Source organism: Balearica regulorum, chromosome 29 (assembly GCF_011004875.1).
Source record: "Balearica regulorum gibbericeps isolate bBalReg1 chromosome 29, bBalReg1.pri, whole genome shotgun sequence".
Classification (NCBI taxonomy): domain Eukaryota; kingdom Metazoa; phylum Chordata; class Aves; order Gruiformes; family Gruidae; genus Balearica; species Balearica regulorum.
In genome coordinates this window covers 2,460,216-2,479,777 of record NC_046212.1, presented here as the reverse complement: position 1 = coordinate 2,479,777, position 19,562 = coordinate 2,460,216, and the positions used below count along the sequence as shown (strand labels likewise).

General features: G+C 64.1%; 3 protein-coding genes across 16 annotated transcripts in view; 2 read left to right on the top strand and 1 right to left on the bottom strand.

Moving 5' to 3' along the window:
- LOC104640195 (cyclic AMP-dependent transcription factor ATF-7) overlaps positions 1-5,990 on the top strand; it is a 67,431-nt gene extending 61,441 nt beyond the window's left edge. For 6 of the 8 annotated variants that reach the window (XM_075737519.1, XM_075737521.1, XM_075737522.1 and 3 more), the window contains one exon: positions 1,848-5,990. In XM_075737519.1, coding sequence (XP_075593634.1) covers positions 1,848-2,068 — 221 coding nt within the window. In that variant the 3' untranslated portion in view covers positions 2,069-5,990. The remainder of the gene's footprint in view (positions 1-1,847) is intronic. The other 2 variants (XM_075737524.1, XM_075737527.1) reach the window with 1 other exon arrangement.
- A 2,111-nt stretch (positions 5,991-8,101) lies between these two features.
- NPFF (neuropeptide FF-amide peptide precursor) lies at positions 8,102-9,019 on the top strand. Its single transcript, XM_075737574.1, has 2 exons — positions 8,102-8,212; positions 8,702-9,019. The coding sequence occupies exons 1-2, from the start codon at positions 8,102-8,104 to the stop codon at positions 9,017-9,019; spliced, it is 429 nt and encodes a 142-aa protein (XP_075593689.1).
- A 38-nt stretch (positions 9,020-9,057) lies between these two features.
- TARBP2 (TARBP2 subunit of RISC loading complex) lies at positions 9,058-15,202 on the bottom strand. 7 transcript variants are annotated; one of them, XM_075737727.1, is made up of 9 exons: positions 15,089-15,202; positions 14,088-14,269; positions 13,062-13,167; positions 12,367-12,450; positions 12,114-12,186; positions 11,288-11,405; positions 11,055-11,182; positions 9,883-10,072; positions 9,058-9,545 (listed from the first exon to the last, which is right to left on the bottom strand). In XM_075737727.1, exons 1-9 carry the CDS (start codon positions 15,139-15,141, stop codon positions 9,127-9,129), a joined length of 1,353 nt encoding a protein of 450 aa, XP_075593842.1. In that variant the 5' UTR covers positions 15,142-15,202; the 3' UTR covers positions 9,058-9,126. The 7 variants fall into 7 exon arrangements, with proteins under 7 accessions (XP_075593842.1, XP_075593843.1, XP_075593845.1 ...); XM_075737729.1 differs by having other exon boundaries at positions 9,404-9,754; XM_075737728.1 differs by lacking the exon at positions 12,367-12,450.
- Positions 15,203-19,562: the final 4,360 nt, after the last annotated feature.

Sequence of the window (19,562 nt, the reverse complement as noted above, 5' to 3'; positions counted from 1 at the left end):
CTAGATTAACGGGACGAGAAGCAGGGATGGATGGAGATGAGGAAGGGAAAGAAAACAAAAGCCAGGGAAGCAGGCAACTGTCCTGCCTGATTGCCTCCCGATTCCCATCTCCCGGGTCTCTGAAACGCTCTTTGCCTGCGCGCTGAGGCACAGATACGTGTCGTGCAGGGCCTGGCACAGCCAGTTTATTTTCACTCATTACGGTGACTCAGAGCTTGAGTAATGTGGTCGTGAAAATCCTCGCTGTCCCCCAGCCCTTGCAGACAGGTGTTCGCTCTGTGTATAATGCAGAGAGGCGACATGATTTTTCCTGTTAACTTCCAAAGTTTACAGTTCCTATTATTATTCCTCACAGTCTGTCTACTCCAATAATAGGAATTCATCACACATCTGAATAATAAAAATGAATTTCACACCTCCCTCCCCGTGCCCCCCTCCCCGGCTGCCTTTTTTATTATTGAGATTTGTGACTAAGCAGGTCCTTAAACAAAAATGCCAGATTCCCTCGATGGAATTACAGCTGCCTCATGTACAGTTGGGTTGTTTTATTTGTAATACCTTGTAAATCTCCTTTTTGGGATGCCAAACTATTATATTGCTCTGCTCGACCTTCTCTCTCACCGCCAAGTCGGTTTTCAAATCTGCTGTGCTAGCCACATCTTTCAGCACGCTGGCGAAGGGTTCACAAGGGAAGGTAAAACCTGTTTGGGAAAGGGGTACAATGCTCAAGCACCTGGTAGAAAACCGAGCCCTAAAATACATCTGCCAGCACCCAGTAAGGCTGTAAACCTCTTCTCTGATTTTTTTTTTTTCCCCCCAGTGTCACGGGGTTTACCCTCCTGACGTGGAAGCAGTATCCCAGCTCATGCCATTATTTTGCTCTTTTAAAGGAAGGTGACCGCATTTTACCCGTAATTCATCTAGCCAAGTGCACAGGAGGGAATTTCCTCCTGACATCTGTAGATAATGAGTGTATACCCCCAAAGAGAGAGGTCTGATTGCTCTCGCCTTGGCATTTGATAGGTCACAAATTATCCTCTGCGTTAGAAGCTCTGCCTGGGTGCAGTGGGCTGTTTGTGGGAGAGAATCCAAAGTTTTGGAAACCAATCCGCGTCGCTCGGAAAAGAGCACGGAAGAAAGTCTCAGCCTTTGTTCGCCTCCCATCCCTTCAATCATAGTGCTTCGAGTTAGCGAAAGAAATCGAGCAAGCAAACAGTTTGTAATGGGCTCTAATTGATTTTAATGTTCTAGAGAACAATAAAGAGCAAACCAGGTAATTTATATAAAAAATGGCAAAAAAACCCCGCCTGCCTTTGCAGAAGGGTTTCTGTTGCACGCTTTCCTGTGTGCTCACCCAACAGATGGTGAGGACTCTGAAGGAACTGTTCAGTCTCTGGGCTAAATGGCCTTGAACCAAGTACCGCGCCAGGAAACAACATGTAGGGAAAGTTCATTGGTTATAACGAGGAAACAGATTTATTACGCTAAAGGTTATGCTGGGTCTGCCATCCTTGGTGCGAAACCTCTGCGCTCTGTGCCTTCCTGCTGTGAATTGGGTAAGATTTGGTGGGGTTTCTCTGAGGCACAGGGCCAGCCGAACCCGGTGGGTCATTACGTCCCAACTCTGATCGCTTTTCTTTCCAGTCCTCACTTGGTTTTGCCAAACAGCTGCTTGGGGCGGGGGGAGGTGACCCAGCTTGGGGGCGGGGGGAGCTGGGACTCCTGTAGGGATCAGCCTCCCGTCCCGTCATCTCACTGCCAACACCAGCAGCAACGCGCGCAGCCTCTCTCTAACCTTGATTTCTTTTTTTTTTTTTTTCCTTTCCCCATCCCCTTCTCCGGTCAAGCAGAAAGCCCAAAGGAGAGCTCTGAGCCCACCGGCTCCCCTGCTCCCGTCATCCAGCACAGCTCCGTGACGGCCTCTCCCAACGGGCTCAGCGTCCGCTCGGCGGCAGAAGCAGTCGCCACTTCGGTGCTCACTCAGATGGCGAGCCAAAGGACAGAACTGAGCATGCCGATCCCGTCACACGTCATCATGGCTCCACAGTCGCAGTCTGCTGGCAGATGATGTCACAGCCTGTGCGTGTGACACGGAGCTAACCACGAACTCGCAGCCGGAGAGACTGACCGTAACTAAGTCCCTGACGAGTGGGGGCCGTTAAGGATTTTTATTTCTTTTGGTTTTTTTTTTTTTTTTTCCAAGTGAGTTAAGGGCAGCTATGGCGCTTCTTACACTGCGTAGCCTGTACAGATCCTGGCCCCTGACCGCTGCCCTGCCATCGCCCGTCCTGGCGGGACGGCCGCAGCTTGAGAGCTTTTCTCCACCCTTCAGTTGACGATCCGTCAACTCGCGGAGTCCTCTGAACACGCAGAGCCTGGCTTTGAAAAGCACCTTGAAAGGTTCACTGTCAGGTATCGGTTATGTTAACACTAAACCTTGGTGGATCCCCTTGGTGCTTTCTCTCTTCCAGTTCCCCCCCCACCCTCCCTCCTCCTCTGCTCTCGGCGAAGGAAAACATAGCTCTTGGGAGGCTGTGACATTTAGTCATGCTGTCAATGTATTTTATTTTTAACAGCGTGCTGCTTCCAGGCATCTGCTCCCCCCTCTGCTCTAGCTACCTGAAACATTGCACCTTCGCACCAGAAGCCTCCTTGAGCTCTGAGGTTAAAGGGATCGAGGGTTACTCTCGTCTCACGGTAACTCCCAGCGAAGGATTTTGGACACGATGGGAGTGTAATCGCTGTAAATCAGTTTGTGCCCAACGACTGGGAGATGGGGACGTGGGGCCGGGGACACACACGCGTGTTCCTGGTGACTTTTGCCGCGCCGGGAGCTGCGGACGTTCACGTCCTGCTCTCATGACGGGATGCTGCGGCTGCTGGAGGAGAGGTACCGTCTGTTCTGGCAGCGGAGCGGCTGCTCGCAGTCTTCCGTACAGTAAATCGGTGCTGAGGTGCGTCGGCTGGGACCGGTGCAAAGGCGCTCTGGGAGGTACGTGAACGGATGAGCCGGCCCAGCGGGCGATAAGGATGTGAGAATTCATCCTCTGCTCCCAGCTCCACTGTACACCTTGGCGAACAAATCCCTCCCGTTTCCAAGGATCATCTCCTTTACGCATAACCTCGATGACCTTAATAATGGTGGCCTTAAATCACGAATTAGTTGCCTGTTCCGAGGGGAGGGCACACGAAGTAGTGTTTCTGTTTGCCCAGTCTTTTACCTCTTCATGATCATCTTCCGCTCTCGGTGACGGAGCATCCGTTGCTTCTGAATCGGAGCAAACGAAGGATTCACAGAGCTTCCACTTTCCTAGATAGGGCAGGTTTAAAAACCCAACCCTCGATGTTGAAAGGCGTTTGGAATCGGGTCCGCTTTCTTGCCGGACGGCCGTAGCGTGTGTGTGTGTCTGTGTGTGCTTCCCGCGGCTGCCGCTGGCCCTGGGCAAGCGATCAGGGTTGATAGTTTGGAGATTGGGGGGGTGGGGGGGTGTGCTGTGTGCGTTCGGGCTCTTGGAATCAACCTCATCAAAATCCGTGGAGTTGCATCAGCCCTTGGTCTTCCTCTCCTCCTCGGGAGGTCCCTCCTCGGCCGAGCTCTTGCCCACCTCAGGTTGCACTCGCCACTTTTGAGCCAAGTTTGTTTGTCAAAGTGATTTCGTTTGGCTCATCCAGACTTGGAAGGTTTCCAGGGACAGCAAAACCCAAAGCAAAGTCTGAGCAAGGAACCGGATCCCTCTCTGGACGGGGAAGTTCAGCAGTTTGGTTTTTCTCTCTCGAGATCTGTCTTCTCCCCCTCCTCTCTTTTTCAGGTTTTCCTCGATTTCTCGGTAATATCAACCGTGGCGTTTCCTGGGTTTGGTTTGTCTCGGCCTCTCTCGTGCTCCTCTGGTTCCTCTTGCTCATCTCGAGGGTCGTCTTGTGCGTAATCAGGGTCAGTTCTGGCCTCGGCAGTTTGCACTTGGTTCGGATCCTGCGTAGCCTCCCCCCGGACCCGCCTTTTGTTTCTGTAAAACTGTTTCTGCAGAATTTGCGTGTAGATAGACGTTCCAGCTCTTACTATCCCGACGCGGGATGTTGTTTCTGCAGCGAGAGCGAGCTGTGAGCCGAGGACACGGGGGGTGGGGGGGGGTTTGGCATGGCTTAAAGCCGTGCGACCTGGACTAAAAGGGGTTTCAGCCAGGTGAGGCACAGCGGGGGATCAGGACCATTTTTTGGGGGACCCAGCATCTAAGGCAGAGGGTTTGCAGGAGGTTCAGGATCCAGCCCGGCTCTGCTTTCTCTCCATCCTGCTGCTGGATGCAGGTTGGAGAGCTGAGAGGGAATGACAGAAAACCCTGTGTGGTCCGAAAAGGGGTAAAAAACCGACCCGTCTTGCAGCGACGGGGTTTGCTCTGGTCTTCAGATCTGCTCAGTTTGCTTCAGGGGGCTTTGAAACAAGTGTCTCTCTTTATTTCTTTGTCTGAGAATAGCAGGAATGACAAAAATGTGTTGTAAAACATACTTGCTTCGTCAGCCTTCGGGTTCCTGTACTTGGTGCGTAGTGCTGGGAGCCAGGAGCGAGCGGCAGCGCCGACAGTAGCTCACCAGCTCCTCCTAGGCTCACCGAGCGTTCGGCTCTGCACAAAAACCCCGTCTGTCGAGGAAAAGTGTTCACTGAAAGAAAAGAGAACGGAGAAATGGAGCTCTGGGCTGATCCCGCCACCCGTGCCTCTTTTGCGCCAGGGTGGACGAGGCAGAGGAGCAGCCGGTGGCTTTGCTGGCAGGTTGGAAGGACGGAGCGATGGGTGACATCGGAGAGGCGGCAGATCCGGGACTGACGCAGGCGGCAGCGAATGCAGCAGCTTCCCTCCCCCCCGCCTTGTTTTTCCCCTTAGGGACTCGAAGTGACCCGATCCCGTGGGATGGGAGAGCTGGGATCGCCCAGCCTGCCCGCGACTTGCCTGCGTCCCACAAAGGCCTTTCCCTGCCCTCGCCGCTCTCACCCGTGCGACCTCGGCACACCGTGGGGCATCACGAGGTAGCTCAGACCTTGCTGGTGACGCCGGGGGGATGCAGAGAGCGGCTTTTCTCCCCATCCCTCCGTGCTCCAGCCTCTCCCCATCTCGACTCCCCTCTGCCTCCGAGTGCTTAGTGCCTTGAAAAAAAAAAATAAATAAAATCTCCTGCAAACCCATGAAAACACGGTTGTAAAGCTCCAAACCCGGACAGGAATAATCAGGGAACAAGTGTTTGACCATACCATACCGTTTTGTTTTATTTTTTTTTAAATTGACAGGGTTGCAGCTTTCCCGTATCCCCTTTGGGTGTGTTTTACCCCCAACAGTGTTCGAAACCTCCAGGTCCCGGAGCAGGTTTCGGGTCTGCATTTCCCTCTTTGGGCTCATAAGGTGCCCGGCAGAGCTGATGCTGAACCGGTCTTAAACCTCGCAAGGAGCTGAATGTCACGAGGCTGAGGCGGCCGTCACTTTTCCAGCGGGAGGGACAGGTTTGGTTTTTTAAGAGGTGACTCTTGCCAGGCTTTTCAGAGAGGAGGGTACGTAGAGAACACATTTTTCCACTAGCACTTTTTCCAGCATCTCCACGTCGATGGAGCAGCCGCGTGGAGATAATGTTGGGCTGCCAGGTTGCTGAAAAATCCAGGGTCCGTGTGGAACCTTCGGGCTCCAAGGTGGAAATCCCCGCCGGGAGCTGAACAGCCGCTGGGTTTCTGCCCCGCATCGTCTCCCCCTTCCCCGGTGCTTCTCTTGGAGGTGGTGTCTTCTCCAGGCCAGCGTGGCGGTCGCTGCAGAGGATGTGCTTTGGTTTTGGTGGGAGTTAGGGATCGGTTTTGGTTGGGAAGAAGGATTTTGCAGTAGGTCGGTGATGCAGGGTCCCTCCAGACCCGTGAGGACGGGCGAGGGGGGATGGTGGCTTTTTCTCCTCCTCCTTCCTTCCCTTCAACTCTTGCTTGAAGACTTTGCGGATGTCTTTGGGTTGGGCCAAAAAACAAACCCAAACCCAGATTTCTGCTCTAGGATGATTTCTTCTGCTTTTCAGAGGGTCCCGGGGGATGGCAGCCGCCCGGCCGGCTCTGCTCGGCACCTCGCTCAGCATCTGCACTTTCCTCTGCCAGCCCTCGGGCCTCGGCTGCGGTGCCTTAACCGAAACCCCGGTTAGCGCCGGTGTCGGTCCTGCGGCTTCCTGCACGTCTTCCCCCAAAGCCCGTCACTGCGATATAGCAGGTTTTTTTGGGATCTCCATCCCTCCTCCGTGGCCTAATTGTTGGAGGGGGGGGAGAGTGATGCTGGGGCTCCTTGCGGGAGCGTGGAAAAGCCTCGCAGGGTTTCGAGGTCGCGTTTAGGTTGTGGAGGCGTCGGGGAGAGCCCGAATGGCGACATCGGCCGTGGGGAGTCGGGGTTTTTATCGAGCCGTCGTCACTCTGATGTCAAATAGAAACAAGTGGCTGAAAAGTGCGGCCCGGGGCAGCTGCTCCCCCGCCCAGGGGTGATGCTGAACCCCAGGAGGGTTCTCCCTCCTCTCCCTCGGGCAGAGATGAAGATCTCCTCGGGATTGGGTGGGTTCCGTGCCACCTTTTCCCCCCAGACTGGCTCCTCGGTTCTGGATTTCAGTGACTCAGCCGGGAAATGTGTCATTTTTTGGCCTTGCAGACCCGTTTCTGTGTGGTTCCCCCCCACCCCCCCCGTTTCGTGCACTCGCAGGCTCCGGCAGCAGTGATGCTCTCTGGCCCCAAAACGAGCCCAGGAGGTGATGGAGGGACCCGCGGGTCCCTGGGGACACAGGAGGAAGGTCCTGGGCATCCCCCTGTCCTGTCCCCGTCCCCGTCCCCCCCAGCTGCTTTGTACGGCGAGCTTTGACGATCAATAACAGAAGAAACCAAGGAAAAGGAACCACCCCCCCACTCCCCCGAAAAGCGTAACCATGAGGGTGTAGTATCTATAAAAAAAATACGTATCTATGAGTATATACAGACCTATATAGACATATATCAACTTCGGGATGGATGCGCAGCTCCTTACGCACCAAAATGGTTTTCTAGCTGTAACCCCTTCCTGCGGCCCCCCCGGGCCCCGAGGGACACCCCCCCCCCCTCCGCACGGGCTCCTGTGAGCGGGTCCTCACAGCCCCCGCGGGGGCCCGGGGACACGGGGGGGGGGGATGCAGCGGGGATGGGGGGGGGGGAACCCACGTCCCGGCTCCCCCCCCCTCCACCACCTCGGCTGCGTCGTACCAAACATGTAATGTGCCTTTTATTTATGCTGCAAATATAACATTAAACTATTACCCAGGAGACGGTGGCTGCCGCCCGCTGCTTCGGGGGGACGGCGGGGGGGGGTCCTGGAGCTGATTCGGTTGGGGACAACCCTGGTGTCACCTACCTGGGGGACAGTGGTGGGTGTGACGACCCTCAGCCTTCACCTGGGTGACATCACGGGGTTGTCACCCGCTTGGGTGACGGAGTGGCTGAGCCTGCTGCGGGGGGGGGGGGCCGGGACACACACACACCCCCCACCTCACCCCGGGGGTTTGGGGTGATTTCAGCTGGATTTGGGGCGGGGGAAGCGGGGGAAACCGGCGGGGGGGGGGGTCCCGGGAAGCGGCGGAGCCGGGGCCGCCCCGTCGGGGCTGCAGGAGCGCGGCGCGGCCACGCGGTGGCGGCAACGAGCCGCGGCGGAACCGGCCGGGGGGGGCCCGGTGCAGGGAGGGGTCCCTGTCACAGGGGGTCCTGGGCCGGGGGGGGGGGGGGAGGGCGATGCGGGGTGGGGTCCCGGTTTTGGGGAGTCCCGGTCCAGGACGGGGGGTCCCGGGGAGGGGGTGGGGGGGGGGGTGTCTCGCCCCGACGGCGTGGGCAGCCCCGGTGGTGCCGGCTGAGGGTCCCGGGCGGGGCGGGGGGTGCGGGGCCGGCCCCGTCCATCCGTCCGTCCGTCCGTCCGTCCCCAGGGGCGGCTGTCGCGGCTGGTAAATGGGTTTCATTAGCGGCGCCCGGCGGCGGCGGGGCCAGGATTGATCCCCGCAATCTCCCGCTCCCCCGGGACCCCCCCGGCGGCCCGGCCCGGCCCGGCCCGGCTATAAGAGGCGGCGGCGGCTGCGGGCGGCGGGGGCGATGGCGGTGCGGCTGTTCCTGCTGCTGCTGCTGGCGGGGGCCCTGCGCGCCGCCCGCTGCTGCCCCGGGGCCCCCGACCCCGGTACCGGCCTCGACCCCGGCCCGGCCCCGGTGAGCCCCGGCCAGCGCCGCGCCGTCGGGGCGGGGGAGCGGGATGCGCCGGGGCTGGCGGGGGGGGGACGGGACGGAAATGTGCTTTTCGGTTTTGGGGCTGGGGGGGGCGCCCCCCGGGCCCGGGGCTGCTGTGACCCCCCCCGCCCCGTCCGACCCCTCCACAGGCCGCCGCCGCCGCCCCCCCGGGGCCGCCCCCCGCCGCCGCCGCCGCCGCCCTGGGCGCGTTGCTCCGGTCCCTGCAGCGCCCCGGCCGCAGCCCGGGCTCCGTCCTCCAGCCGCAGAGGTGAGCGGGACCGGGGGCTGTGGGGGGCTCCGGGGGCACCGGGGCGCTGCGGGGCCGGGGGGGGCACCCGGGTGTTTGGGAGACACCGGGGGCACCCAAGGGTGGGGAAGGACCGAGGTGTTTGGGGGCACCCAGGGGGGAAAAGTGGGTGGCCTGGCCGGTGCCGGTGTCCCTGTGGGTGTCCGTCTGTCCGTGTCCCTCAGCCCACTCCCCTCTGTCCCCTCTGTCCATCCGTCCGTCCCGCTGTCCCCGTGGCAGAGTCCGTCTGTCCCGTCACCCGTCCCGCTGTCCCCATCGTACCTGTCCCTGTTTGTCCATCCTCCTCCGTCCCTCTGTCCCTGTGCATCCTCGTCTGTCCGTCCGTCCCCATCGGGGTGTCAGCGCTGCGATGTCCCCACGGCAGGTTCGGGCGGGGGATGCAGGGGGGGACCCACACCCGGCTCAGCCCCCGCAGCTGGGACCCCCCGGCCGCCCCGTTCTGGACCATGGCGACGCCGCAGCGCTTCGGCCGCCGCCGCTGAGTGTGTCCCTCTGTCCGTCCCGGGAGCCGTCTGTCTGGAAAGTCGTCCGTGATTCCGTCCGTGGGTCCGACCACGAGCCCGTCCGTCCCCCAATAAACTGGTGCCGCTCACCCCTGAACGCTCGCTCTGGTTTTGCCCCTGGGGGATGGGGAAGGGGGGGGGGACCTGCCCCATTCCTGCCCCCCAGTGCCCCCTCCCACGCCCCCCCCAAAAAGACACCAACGCGGGGAGTTTACAAACCCCCCCTGCTTTATTCCCAGGGGCTGGTTGGCACCCGGGGACCCTCCTCGCCCTTTGGGGGGGCCGGGACGGAGGGTTCCCCCCGGGCCCTGAGCTCTGTCTGGGCTCCGTCTGGGGGCCGCGGTCTGTCCGTCCGTCCGTCCGTCCGTAGGGCCGGGTGCCCACAGTGTGCGTCCGTGGGGCTGGGGGTCTGTCTGGGTGTCCGTGGGTGGGTCCCAGAATCCCTCCTGAGGTCCGTGTGTTGGCAGGCGAGTCCAGGGGACCGTCCGTGGGTCCGTCGGAGTGTCTGTGGGTCCGTCCGGGTGTCGGCGGGTGGGTGGGTGGGCGGGCGGGGGTGTCACTTGCCCCCTGCCATGATGCGGAGGTACTGGAGGGCGTTGCGGGCGGCCTGGGAGCGGGCACCGTCGCGGGAGGGGGCCGCGCCGTGACACACCGTGGCCGGTTGCGTCGACAGCTCCACCAGGCACTGGTGCAGCCCGCTGAGGCTCAACGCATCTGGGGTGGGGGGGGGACACACACGGGGATGGGCCACCGTCACCCCAGACCCCCCCAAACCACCCACAACGCCCCCCCCCGAGGCCGGGCTGGGGAGGGGGCGCCCGCGGTGGCGGGGGGATGCTCACCGATATCGAGGTAGCTGATGGCGAAGCTCTGCTCCTCGGAGAGCTCCTGCAGGAGGGCGCAGGCCCCCGCACCCATGGGTGCCAGCGGGTGACTCCGCAGCTGCACGATCTTCTCACCCGCCGAGTTGCGCAGGGAGTCCCAGGTGCAGCCGGGCGCTCGGCCCCGCAGCCCCTCCAGCCTGGGGCCCGCCTGCGGAGGGGGGCACAGGGCGCTCAGGGACCCTCCTGACCCCCCCACGGGGACACGGGGGCTCAGGGACCCTCCAAACCCCCCCCCCGTGGGGACAAGGGGGCTCAGGAACTGCAGGGACCCCCGTGCAGGGACAGGGGCTCAGGAACTGCGGGGACCCCCACATGGAGACACCCACGGGGGCTCGGGGCCCACCAGGACCCCCGTGCAGGGACAGGGGCTCAGGAACTGCGGGGACCCTATGTGGGGACACGGGGGCTTGGGGACCCCCCCGTGAGGCCACGCCAAGAACGTGGGGGCTGCTGGGACCCCCACACAGGGGACATGGGGCCTTGGGGACTGCGGGACCCCTCTGATTCAGGGACCCTCTGTGGGGACTGTGACCACGCAGCCAAGGACCCTAAATCCAGAGGGTCCCCCCCCCCACCCAGGGAGGACCTGGGGGTCCCTTGGGTGTCCCCCTGCCCTACTGCCCCCCAACTTTAATTACTTGGGGGGGACATAAGCCCTGAAATAGGGGGTACAGAGATGGCCGTGTCCCCCACTGTCCCCTCAGGGTGACCTCAGGGTGCCCGTGTCCCCCATTAACCCTCTGGGGTGACCTTGGGGTGCCCGTGTCCCCTGTTAACCCCTCGGAGTGACCTTGGGGTACTCGTGTCCCCCACTAACCCTCTGGGGTGACCTCAGGGTGCCCGTGTCCCCTCAGGGTGACCTCGGGGTACCCATGTCCCCTGGGGGTGACCTCGGGGTGTCCGTGTCCCCACTAACCCCTCGGGGTGCCCATGTCCCCTGTTAACCCCTCAGAGTGACCTCAGGGTGCCCGTGTCCCCTGGGGGTGACCTCGGGGTACCCATGTCCCCACTAACCCCTCGGGGTGCCCATGTCCCCTGTTAACCCCTCAGAGTGACCTCAGGGTGCCCGTGTCCCCTGGGGGTGACCTCGGGGTGCCCGTGTCCCCCGTTAACCCCTCGCTGGCCGGTACCATGGAGAACTGGTCCTCCTCCACCTCGGCCTCGCTGCCCTCCCGCGGCTCCATGGGCACGTTGTGGATCCGCACCAACATCTTGGCGGCCGCGTTGCGCTTCGCCAGCTTCTTGGAGGTGCCGCTGCCTGCGGGGAGGGGACGAGGGACACCCAGGTGAGCCTGGCACTGCGTCGCGTGTGTCCCCCCGCCCCCCCTCCCCACACACCTGGGGGGGTGCCCCGGCCCCGTACCGATCTCCACGAAGCGTTCCACGCGGCACGTCATGGTGAACTCCTTGCGATGCGCCGGCCCAGATTCCTGCGTCACCGTGTACTCGGGCAGGCGCCAGCCCTTCTGCACCACCAGCTCCTGGGGGGGGACACGCACAAATGGGGGGGTCTGAGCCACAGCTGACACCCCGAAACAGGGAGAGTTGCCCCCTGCCCCAGACAGGAGATGCCATGCCCAAACAGGCAGGGTCAGTCCCAAAATGGGTCCACCGTCCCCAAAACAGGCGTAACTGTTCCCAAAATGGGGATAAACGTCCCCCAAGTGGGGATAACTCTCCCCAAAATGGGTCCACTGTCCCTAAAACAGGGATAACCATCCCCAAAACAGGGATAACCATCCCCAAAACAGGGATAACTGTCCCCAAAATGGGTCCACTGTCCCCAAAACAGGGATAACTGTCCCCAAAACAGGGATAATTGTCCCCAAAATGGGTCCACTATCCCCAAAACAGGGATAATTGTCCCCAAAATGGGGATAACTGTCCCCAAAATAGATGCACTGTCCTCAAAACAGGGATAACCATCCCCAAAACAGGGATAACTGTCCCCAAAATGGGTCCACTATGCCCAAAATAGGGATAACCGTCCCCAAAATGGGCATAACTGTCCCCAAAATGGGTAAGGTCACCCCCAAAAGAGGCACACCCACCCCCCAACCAGGGATGGCCGTCCCCAAAACTGGCTCGTCACCCCCAAACCAGGGACGGCCACCCAGCCGGTGTTGGGGGGGGGGTGGGGTGGTGAGGGGGGCGCGTCCCCATTTGTCCCAGCCCGCGGTGTCACCCACCTGCAGAGCCCCCACGGGGTTACACTCCGACTGGGGGGGGGACACGGGCGTCTTCATCTCCAGGGGGGTGACCCTGCGCGGGGGCAGAGGGGCACGGCGTGGGGGGGGGGCACGGCGGGGAGGGGGGGCAGCTCTGAGCCCCCCACCACCACCAGGACCCCCCCAGGAGCTGAGGGTTTGGGAGAGATTGGTGCCCCCCTGGCCCCCCCCCACCCCCCAGCCCTGGATATCTGGGTGCCCCCCACCCTGTTACCTGGGCGAGGGGGGGGGCACAGCGGGTGCCGGGGGGGCAGCTGCGGGGCCGAGCTCAGCCAGGGGCTCTGGGGGGAAAGGAGAGCTTGGGGATAAAGGGTGAGACGTTAACGCCCGGGCCGGCCCCCCCAAACCTCCCTCCCTGGCACCCCTGGGTGCCCCAAATCCTGCCAGGCCCCCCCCAGTTCCCTCGGGACCCCCAGGTCCCCTGGTATTTCCAACCGCCCCCCCAGGCATCTCCAGTTCTCTTGGCTCCCCTAAGACGCCCCTAACCCCCCCCCCCCACCGTGCACCCCTAGACCCACCCTGGGCACCCCCAGACCTGCCTGGGTACCCAAACTCCCCCTGGGCACCCCCAACCCCCCCAATTCCCTCGGGATGCCCAAGCCCCTGGCATCCCAAATCCCCCTGGGTGCCCTCAACCCCCCCCGCAGCCCCCCCCCCAAACCCACTGAGCCTGGGTGCCCAGCACCCTGGGGGTACTCCCGACCCCTGGGTACCCCCAGACCCCCATCCAGCACCCTAGAGCACCCCAAACTCTCCCCAGCACCTCCTGGAGATGCTCAACACCTCATCCTGTGCACCCAGCACCTTCCGGACCCCCGCAACAATCTCCACCCCCCACCCCCCCCGCGCTGCACCCTGACCCCCACCCTGGACCCCCCCCAGCACCCTGGGGACCCCGTCCCCCCTCACCTGGGCTCCTCGGGGGTGGTGGGCTCCAGCATGTCCCCCCCTTTGAGCAGCTTCAGGGCCACCTCCGCCGCTTTGTGCTTCGCCGCTTTCTTGCTGGGCCCCTGCCCTGGGGGAGACACCGGCTGAGCGAGGGCGGGGGGACGCCGGGGGGGCCCCCCGAGACCCCTCGCAGCCCAGGGGTCAGGGTGCTGGGGGATCCCGCTGCCATAACCAGGGTGCCAGGGGGTCCCCGAGTGTCCCAGGCATCAGGGGCCTGGGGGGATCCCCCACCAGGACTCACTTTTTGGGGTCCCAAGAGATCCCCAGGCATTGGGGTCCCAAGCAACCACCCACCAGCACCCACTTTTTGGGGTCCCAGGGGATCTCCGTGTGTTCCAGGCATTGGGGTCCTGGGCAATCCCCCACCAGGACCCACTTTTTGGGGTCCCAGAGGATCCCTGTGTCACAGCCTGGGCATGAGGGTCTCGGGGGACCCCTGTGCGTCCCGGGGACCAGGGTCCCACATGATCCCACACCCCAACCTGCTTTTTGGGGTGCCAAGGGATCCTCATACGTCCCAGGCATCAGGGTCCTGGATAATCCCCCACCAACACCTACTTTTTGGGGTCCCAAGGGATCCCCCACCAGCACCCACTTTTTTTAGGGTCCCAATGGATCCCCGAGTATCCCAAAAAATCAGGATCCCAGACAACCCCCCACCCCAACCCACTTTTTTGGGGTCCCAAACGATCCCCGAGTATCCCAAAAAATCAGGATCCCAGACAATCCTCCCCCCCCACCCCAACCAGACCCTACTTTTTTTTTTTTTTTTTTTTTTAGGGATCCCAGGGGATTCCCCCCACCATTCCTAGGGACAATCCCCACGTCCTCGCTGTCCCCCCACATCCCAGGCGAATGAGATCCACCCCAGGTCACCATCTCCAGGCTGTCCCCATCCCTCAACCCCCCCCCACCCCCCCCGGGGGGGGGGGGGGGGGGGGGTGAGGGATGGGGACAACCTGGAAGCGGAGGGTGTCGGGGACCCACCGGTGCAGCTGATGTCCCCAACGGTGACACGGAAGGTGAAGTTGGGCTGGTGGGCTTGTCCCTCGGCCTTCAGGAGGTCGTAGCCGGGGGTCTTGCCTATGCGAGTGCCATATTCCTGCAACAGGCTGATGGGCGTCTTCCCGGGGTTGGCGGCCAGCATCTGCTCCAGGCTGGGGACAGGGCTGTCACCAGCCCGGGTAAGGGACAGAAAGGGATCGGTGAGGTACGTGGAGGGAGCGGAAGCGGTGGGAGAAGATGACAGCGTCACGCAACGCGGGGACACGGGTGGCATCGCCGCAGGGGAAGGGGGATAGGGATGGAGCCACGACACGGGGATAAGGGTGGCATGGGGACATGGGGATGGGGACGGAGCCCCCAGGCAGCGTGGGGACACGGGGACAGGGCTGGTACTGCCATGGGACACGGGGACAGGGGCGAGGACAGGGATGGAGCCACCACACAGCGTGGGAACACGGATGGAGCCTCCACGTAACGTGGGGACAACGGGTGGCATCATCAGCACACGCCATCGGGACATGGGGACAGGGGGTGGCACTGCCATGTAGCGTGGGGGGGCTCGGGGAAAGGGAGGGGATGGAGGGACAGGGGCGGCACTGCCACGCAGCGTGGGGACAGGGCTGGAGTCTCACGTAGCGTGGGGACACGGGGACAGGGCTGGTACTGCCACGGGACACGGGGACAGGGCTGGAGCCACCACACGGCGTGGGGACACGGAGACGGGTCTGAAAGCCCCCCCCGCAACGTGGGGATACGGGAAGAGGCCTACAGAACCGGGTCACACAGCCCCCGGGGGGTAGGCCTCGGTGTAGGCCTCAACCTCCCCCTCTCCCTCAGGAGGCGGATAACGCCGCTTTGGCGGGGACGTGGGGGATTTTTCCCGTTGTAAGGAAGGATCCACGGGTAAAAAGAGATCCTAGGGGTAGGATTGAGAAAGGGAAGGGTGTGGAAGGGGAAAAGGGGGGGGGGGGGGTATCCGGTACCTGGAGAAGCCGCCGCTCCGCCTGGCCCCGCCGCCCGCCCCCTCCTCGCTCATCCCCGCCGCGCTCCGTCCGGACGCCGAGCCGCCAGAGGGCGCTCGTTGTCAGGCGCCGCCGGGGGGCGCGGGGGGTGATGGGAAACGGGATGCCGCGGGGGGGCATGGGAAACGTAGTCCGCCGAGGGGGGGAGCGGCAGCGGAGCTGCCGCTCCCCCCCCTCGGCGGACTACGTTTCCCTAGATCCCCTGCGCGGGGAATGCTGGGAAGGTGGAGGACGCGGGAGGCGGGGACACGTGACTGGGGGGGGGGTCCTGCCTCAGTTTCTCCCCCTGGGCGAGGGGGGGGGGGGGATGGGGTGGGCAGGGACCCACTGGGGTCCATGGATGGGGACAGTGGGGACAGACGGACAGGGAGGGACTGGGAGCACTGGGGGAAGAGGGATACCTGTGCTGGGAGTACTGGGGACAAAATGGGAGCACTGGGGAAAGAGGGACAGCCAGACTGGGAGTACTGGGGACAGACTGGGAGCACTGGGGACAAATGGACACCTGTACTGGGAGTACTGGGGACAGACTGGGAGCACTGGGGACAAATGGACACCTGTACTGGGAGTACTGGGGACAGACTGGGAGCACTGGGGGAAGAGGGATACCTGTACTGGGAGTACTGGGGACAGACTGGGAGCACTGGGGACAAACGGACACCTGTACTGGGAGTACTGGGGACAGACTGGGAGCACTGGGGAAAGAGGGACAGCCAGACTGGGAGCACTGGGGGAAGAGGGATACCTGTACTGGGAGTACTGGGGACAGACTGGGAGCACTGGGGACAAACGGACGCCTGTACTGGGAGCACTGGGGAAAAAGGGACACCTGAACTGGGAGTACTGGGGACAGACTGGGAGCACTGGGGACAAATGGACGCCTGTACTGGGAGCACTGGGGAAAAAGGGACACCTGAACTGGGAGTACTGGGGACAGACTGGGAGCACTGGGGACAAATGGACGCCTGTACTGGGAGCACTGGGGAAAAAGGGACACCTGAACTGGGAGCACTGGGGACAGACTGGGAGCACTGGGGACAAACGGACCCCTGTACTGGGAGCACTGGGGAAAAAGGGACACCTGAACTGGGAGTACTGGGGACAGACTGGGAGCACTGGGGGAAGAGGGATACCTGTACTGGGAGTACTGGGGACAGACTGGGAGCACTGGGGGAAGAGGGACAGCCAGACTGGGAGCACTGGGGGAAGAGGGATACCTGTACTGGGAGCACTGGGGACAGACTGGGAGCACTGGGGGAAGAGGGACAGCCAGACTGGGAGCACTGGGGGAAGAGGGATACCTGTACTGGGAGTACTGGGGACAGACTGGGAGCACTGGGGGAAGAGGGATACCTGTACTGGGAGTACTGGGGACAGACTGGGAGCACTGGGGACAAACGGACGCCTGTACTGGGAGCACTGGGGAAAAAGGGATACCTGTACTGGGAGTACTGGGGACAGACTGGGAGCACTGGGGACAAACGGACGCCTGTACTGGGAGCACTGGGGAAAAAGGGACACCTGAACTGGGAGCACTGGGGACAGACTGGGAGCACTGGGGACAAACGGACACCTGTACTGGGAGCACTGGGTACAAACGGACACCTGTACTGGGAGCACTGGGGACAGACTGGGAGCACTGGGTACAAACGGACACCTGTACTGGGAGCACTGGGGAAAAAGGGACACCTGAACTGGGAGTACTGGGGACAGACTGGGAGCACTGGGGACAAATGGACACCTGTACTGGGAGCACTGGGGACAGACTGGGAGCACTGGGGACAAACGGACGCCTGTACTGGGAGCACTGGGGAAAGAGGGACAGCCAGACTGGGAGTACTGGAAGCAAACTGGGAGCACTGGGGACAGAATCACCCCTGAACTGGGAGCACTGGAGACAGAGGGACAGCCAGACTGGGAGCACTGGGGACAGAATCGCCCCTGGACTGGGAGCACTGGAAGCAAGCTGGGAGCACTGGGGACAGCAGCACACTCATACTGGGAGCACTGGGGACAGAGGGGCGCCTGTACTGGGAGCACTGGGGACAGAATCGCCCCTGGACTGGGAGCACTGGGGACAGCAGCACACTCATACTGGGAGCACTGGGGCTGCACTGGGGCCCGCGTGGTGCAGGGACGGGGGGGGCCGGTCCGGGGGGACCCGGGGCCGCTCGGGGGGTCGGGGGGGGCCCGCGGGGTGCTCGTGCCGGGGGGACCGGGGGGACCGGGGGGGGATACGGGGGGTGATACGGGGGGTACCGGGGGTGATACCGGGGGTGATACCGGGGGGGGACCGGGGGTGCCGGGGGGTGATGCCGGGGGTGATACCGGGGGGACCGGGGGGGATACTGGGGGGTGATACCGGGGGTACTGGGGGTACCGGGGGTGACACCGGGGGGACCGGGGGGGGATACCGGGGGTGATGCCGGGGGTGCTGGGGGTACCGGGGGGTGATGCCGGGGGTGCCGGGGGTACCGGTGGTACCGGGGGGTGATGCCGGTGATACCGGTGGTACCGGGGGGTGATACCGGTGGTAACGGGGGTACCGGGGGGGTACCGGGGGGTGATGCCGGGGGTGCCGGTGGTACCGGGGGGTGATGCCGGTGATACCGGTGGTACCGGGGGTGATGCCGGTGGTACCGGGGGGTGATGCCGGGGGTGCCGGTGGTACCGGGGGGTGATGCCGGGGGTACCGGGGGGTGATGCCGGGGGTGCCGGTGGTACCGGGGGGTGATGCCGGGGGTACCGGTGGTACCGGGGGGTGATGCCGGGGTGCCGGGGCGGGGCGGGCGGGGCGGGGCCGCGCCGAGCGCCGGGCGGGGCCGTTCCTCGCCGTTCGCCCTGACCGCGGCACCGGCCCCGGTACCGGCCCCGCCCGCGCCCCGGCCCCCACCGGGCCCCAGCCCGGTCCCGGCGCCCCCTCCCCCCCCCCCCCCCCCCCCTTCCCCCCCCGCCCCCCCCCCCCCGGCACCGGCGGCACCAGCGGCATCACCCCCACCCCCACCCGCCCCGCCGGGCCCGCCCCCCCCCCGGGCCCGGGCGCGGGGGGGGGGGGGGGGAACGGGGGCGGGGGGAGGCTCAGGGGTGCACCGGGATATTGGGGGGGGGGGCGGGGGGCACGTGGTCCCCTCCCCCAGCCGGGCCCGGGGTGGGGGGTGGGGGCCGCACCCTCCCCTCCCCCCTCCCGGGCTCCTGGGTGCCCCCCGGGGGGGTGGGGGGGGGTGGGGTTTGGCAGGGGCACGAGCGGCCTCTTGCACACGCGTGTGCCCTTCGCCCGTTCCCCCGCCCCCCGCAGGCGTGAGCTGGTGTTGCACACGCGTGGGCAGCTCGTTGCACACGTGTGACCTCCCCCCCTCCCCCCCTTCCCTTTGGAGGCGTCCACGCGCCCCCTTGCACACGCGTGTGTAAGGCCTGCAGGTGCACCCGTGTACGTGTGTGTGTGTGTGTGTGTGTCCCCCCCCCCGGCACGCTTGTGCATCGCCTTGCCACGCGCGCGTGCGCTAACCCCTTGCACACCCGCCCCACGTGGGTGTGCACCCCTTTGCACCTGCGTGTGCACCCCTTGCGTGCGCCCGCGCCCCCTCGCACGCCTGCGTGCACCCCGACACGCGTGTCCACCCCCCCCCCCCCCGTAAGCCCGTGCACCCCCCCTCGCCCACGCGTGTGACACCCTCGCGCGCGCGCCTGTTCACCCCTCCGTGGGTGTGCACCCCTCGCAGGCCTGTGCGCCCGCTTGCACACGTGTGTGCCCCCCCCCCCCCCCACGCACAGGCGTGTGCCCCCTCACAGCCCGTCCCGCTCCCCCGTCCCTCCCCGTATCGCGACAGGGCACCCTATCCCGACATGCCATGTCGGCGGAGGGCGGCGCGGGGGCGCTCTCTCCCCCCCCCCCCCCCGCTCCCTTCCTCCAGCTCCGCTCTGTCGCGACACTGGGCCGGCGCTGTCGCATGTCGTGACAGACACACACACACCCCCCCCCCCGGCTGGCTGGTTCCCCGCTTCTGCCTCAGTTTCCCCGTGCGGAGCCGCCTGGGCGCGGGGGGGGGGGGGGGGGGGAGGCTCCATCCCTTCCCGGGATGACGTCACCGCGTGGCGTGATGTCACCACGGGGGGGGGGGGACACGACACCTGGAGGGGCGGGTCATCCCGGGGCCCTCGGGGTGACGCTAAGCCCCGCCCCCCGCGCCCCCCCCCCCCCCAATTTTAGCGATGACCTCACTCCGCCGCCGGCTCCGCTGTTGCCATGGCAACACCCCCCCCCCCCCCCCCCCCCACCCCCCCAATTTTCAGGGGAGCTGGATGGGGCCTGATCCCCTCCCCCCCCCCCCGGGACCCCCCCACGCGCTCGGGGACCCCCCACCCCCACCCCCACCCCTGCCTCAGTTTCCCCTGGCACGTTTGCACGCCCCCGTGCGGGCTTGTGCACCCTCTCGCA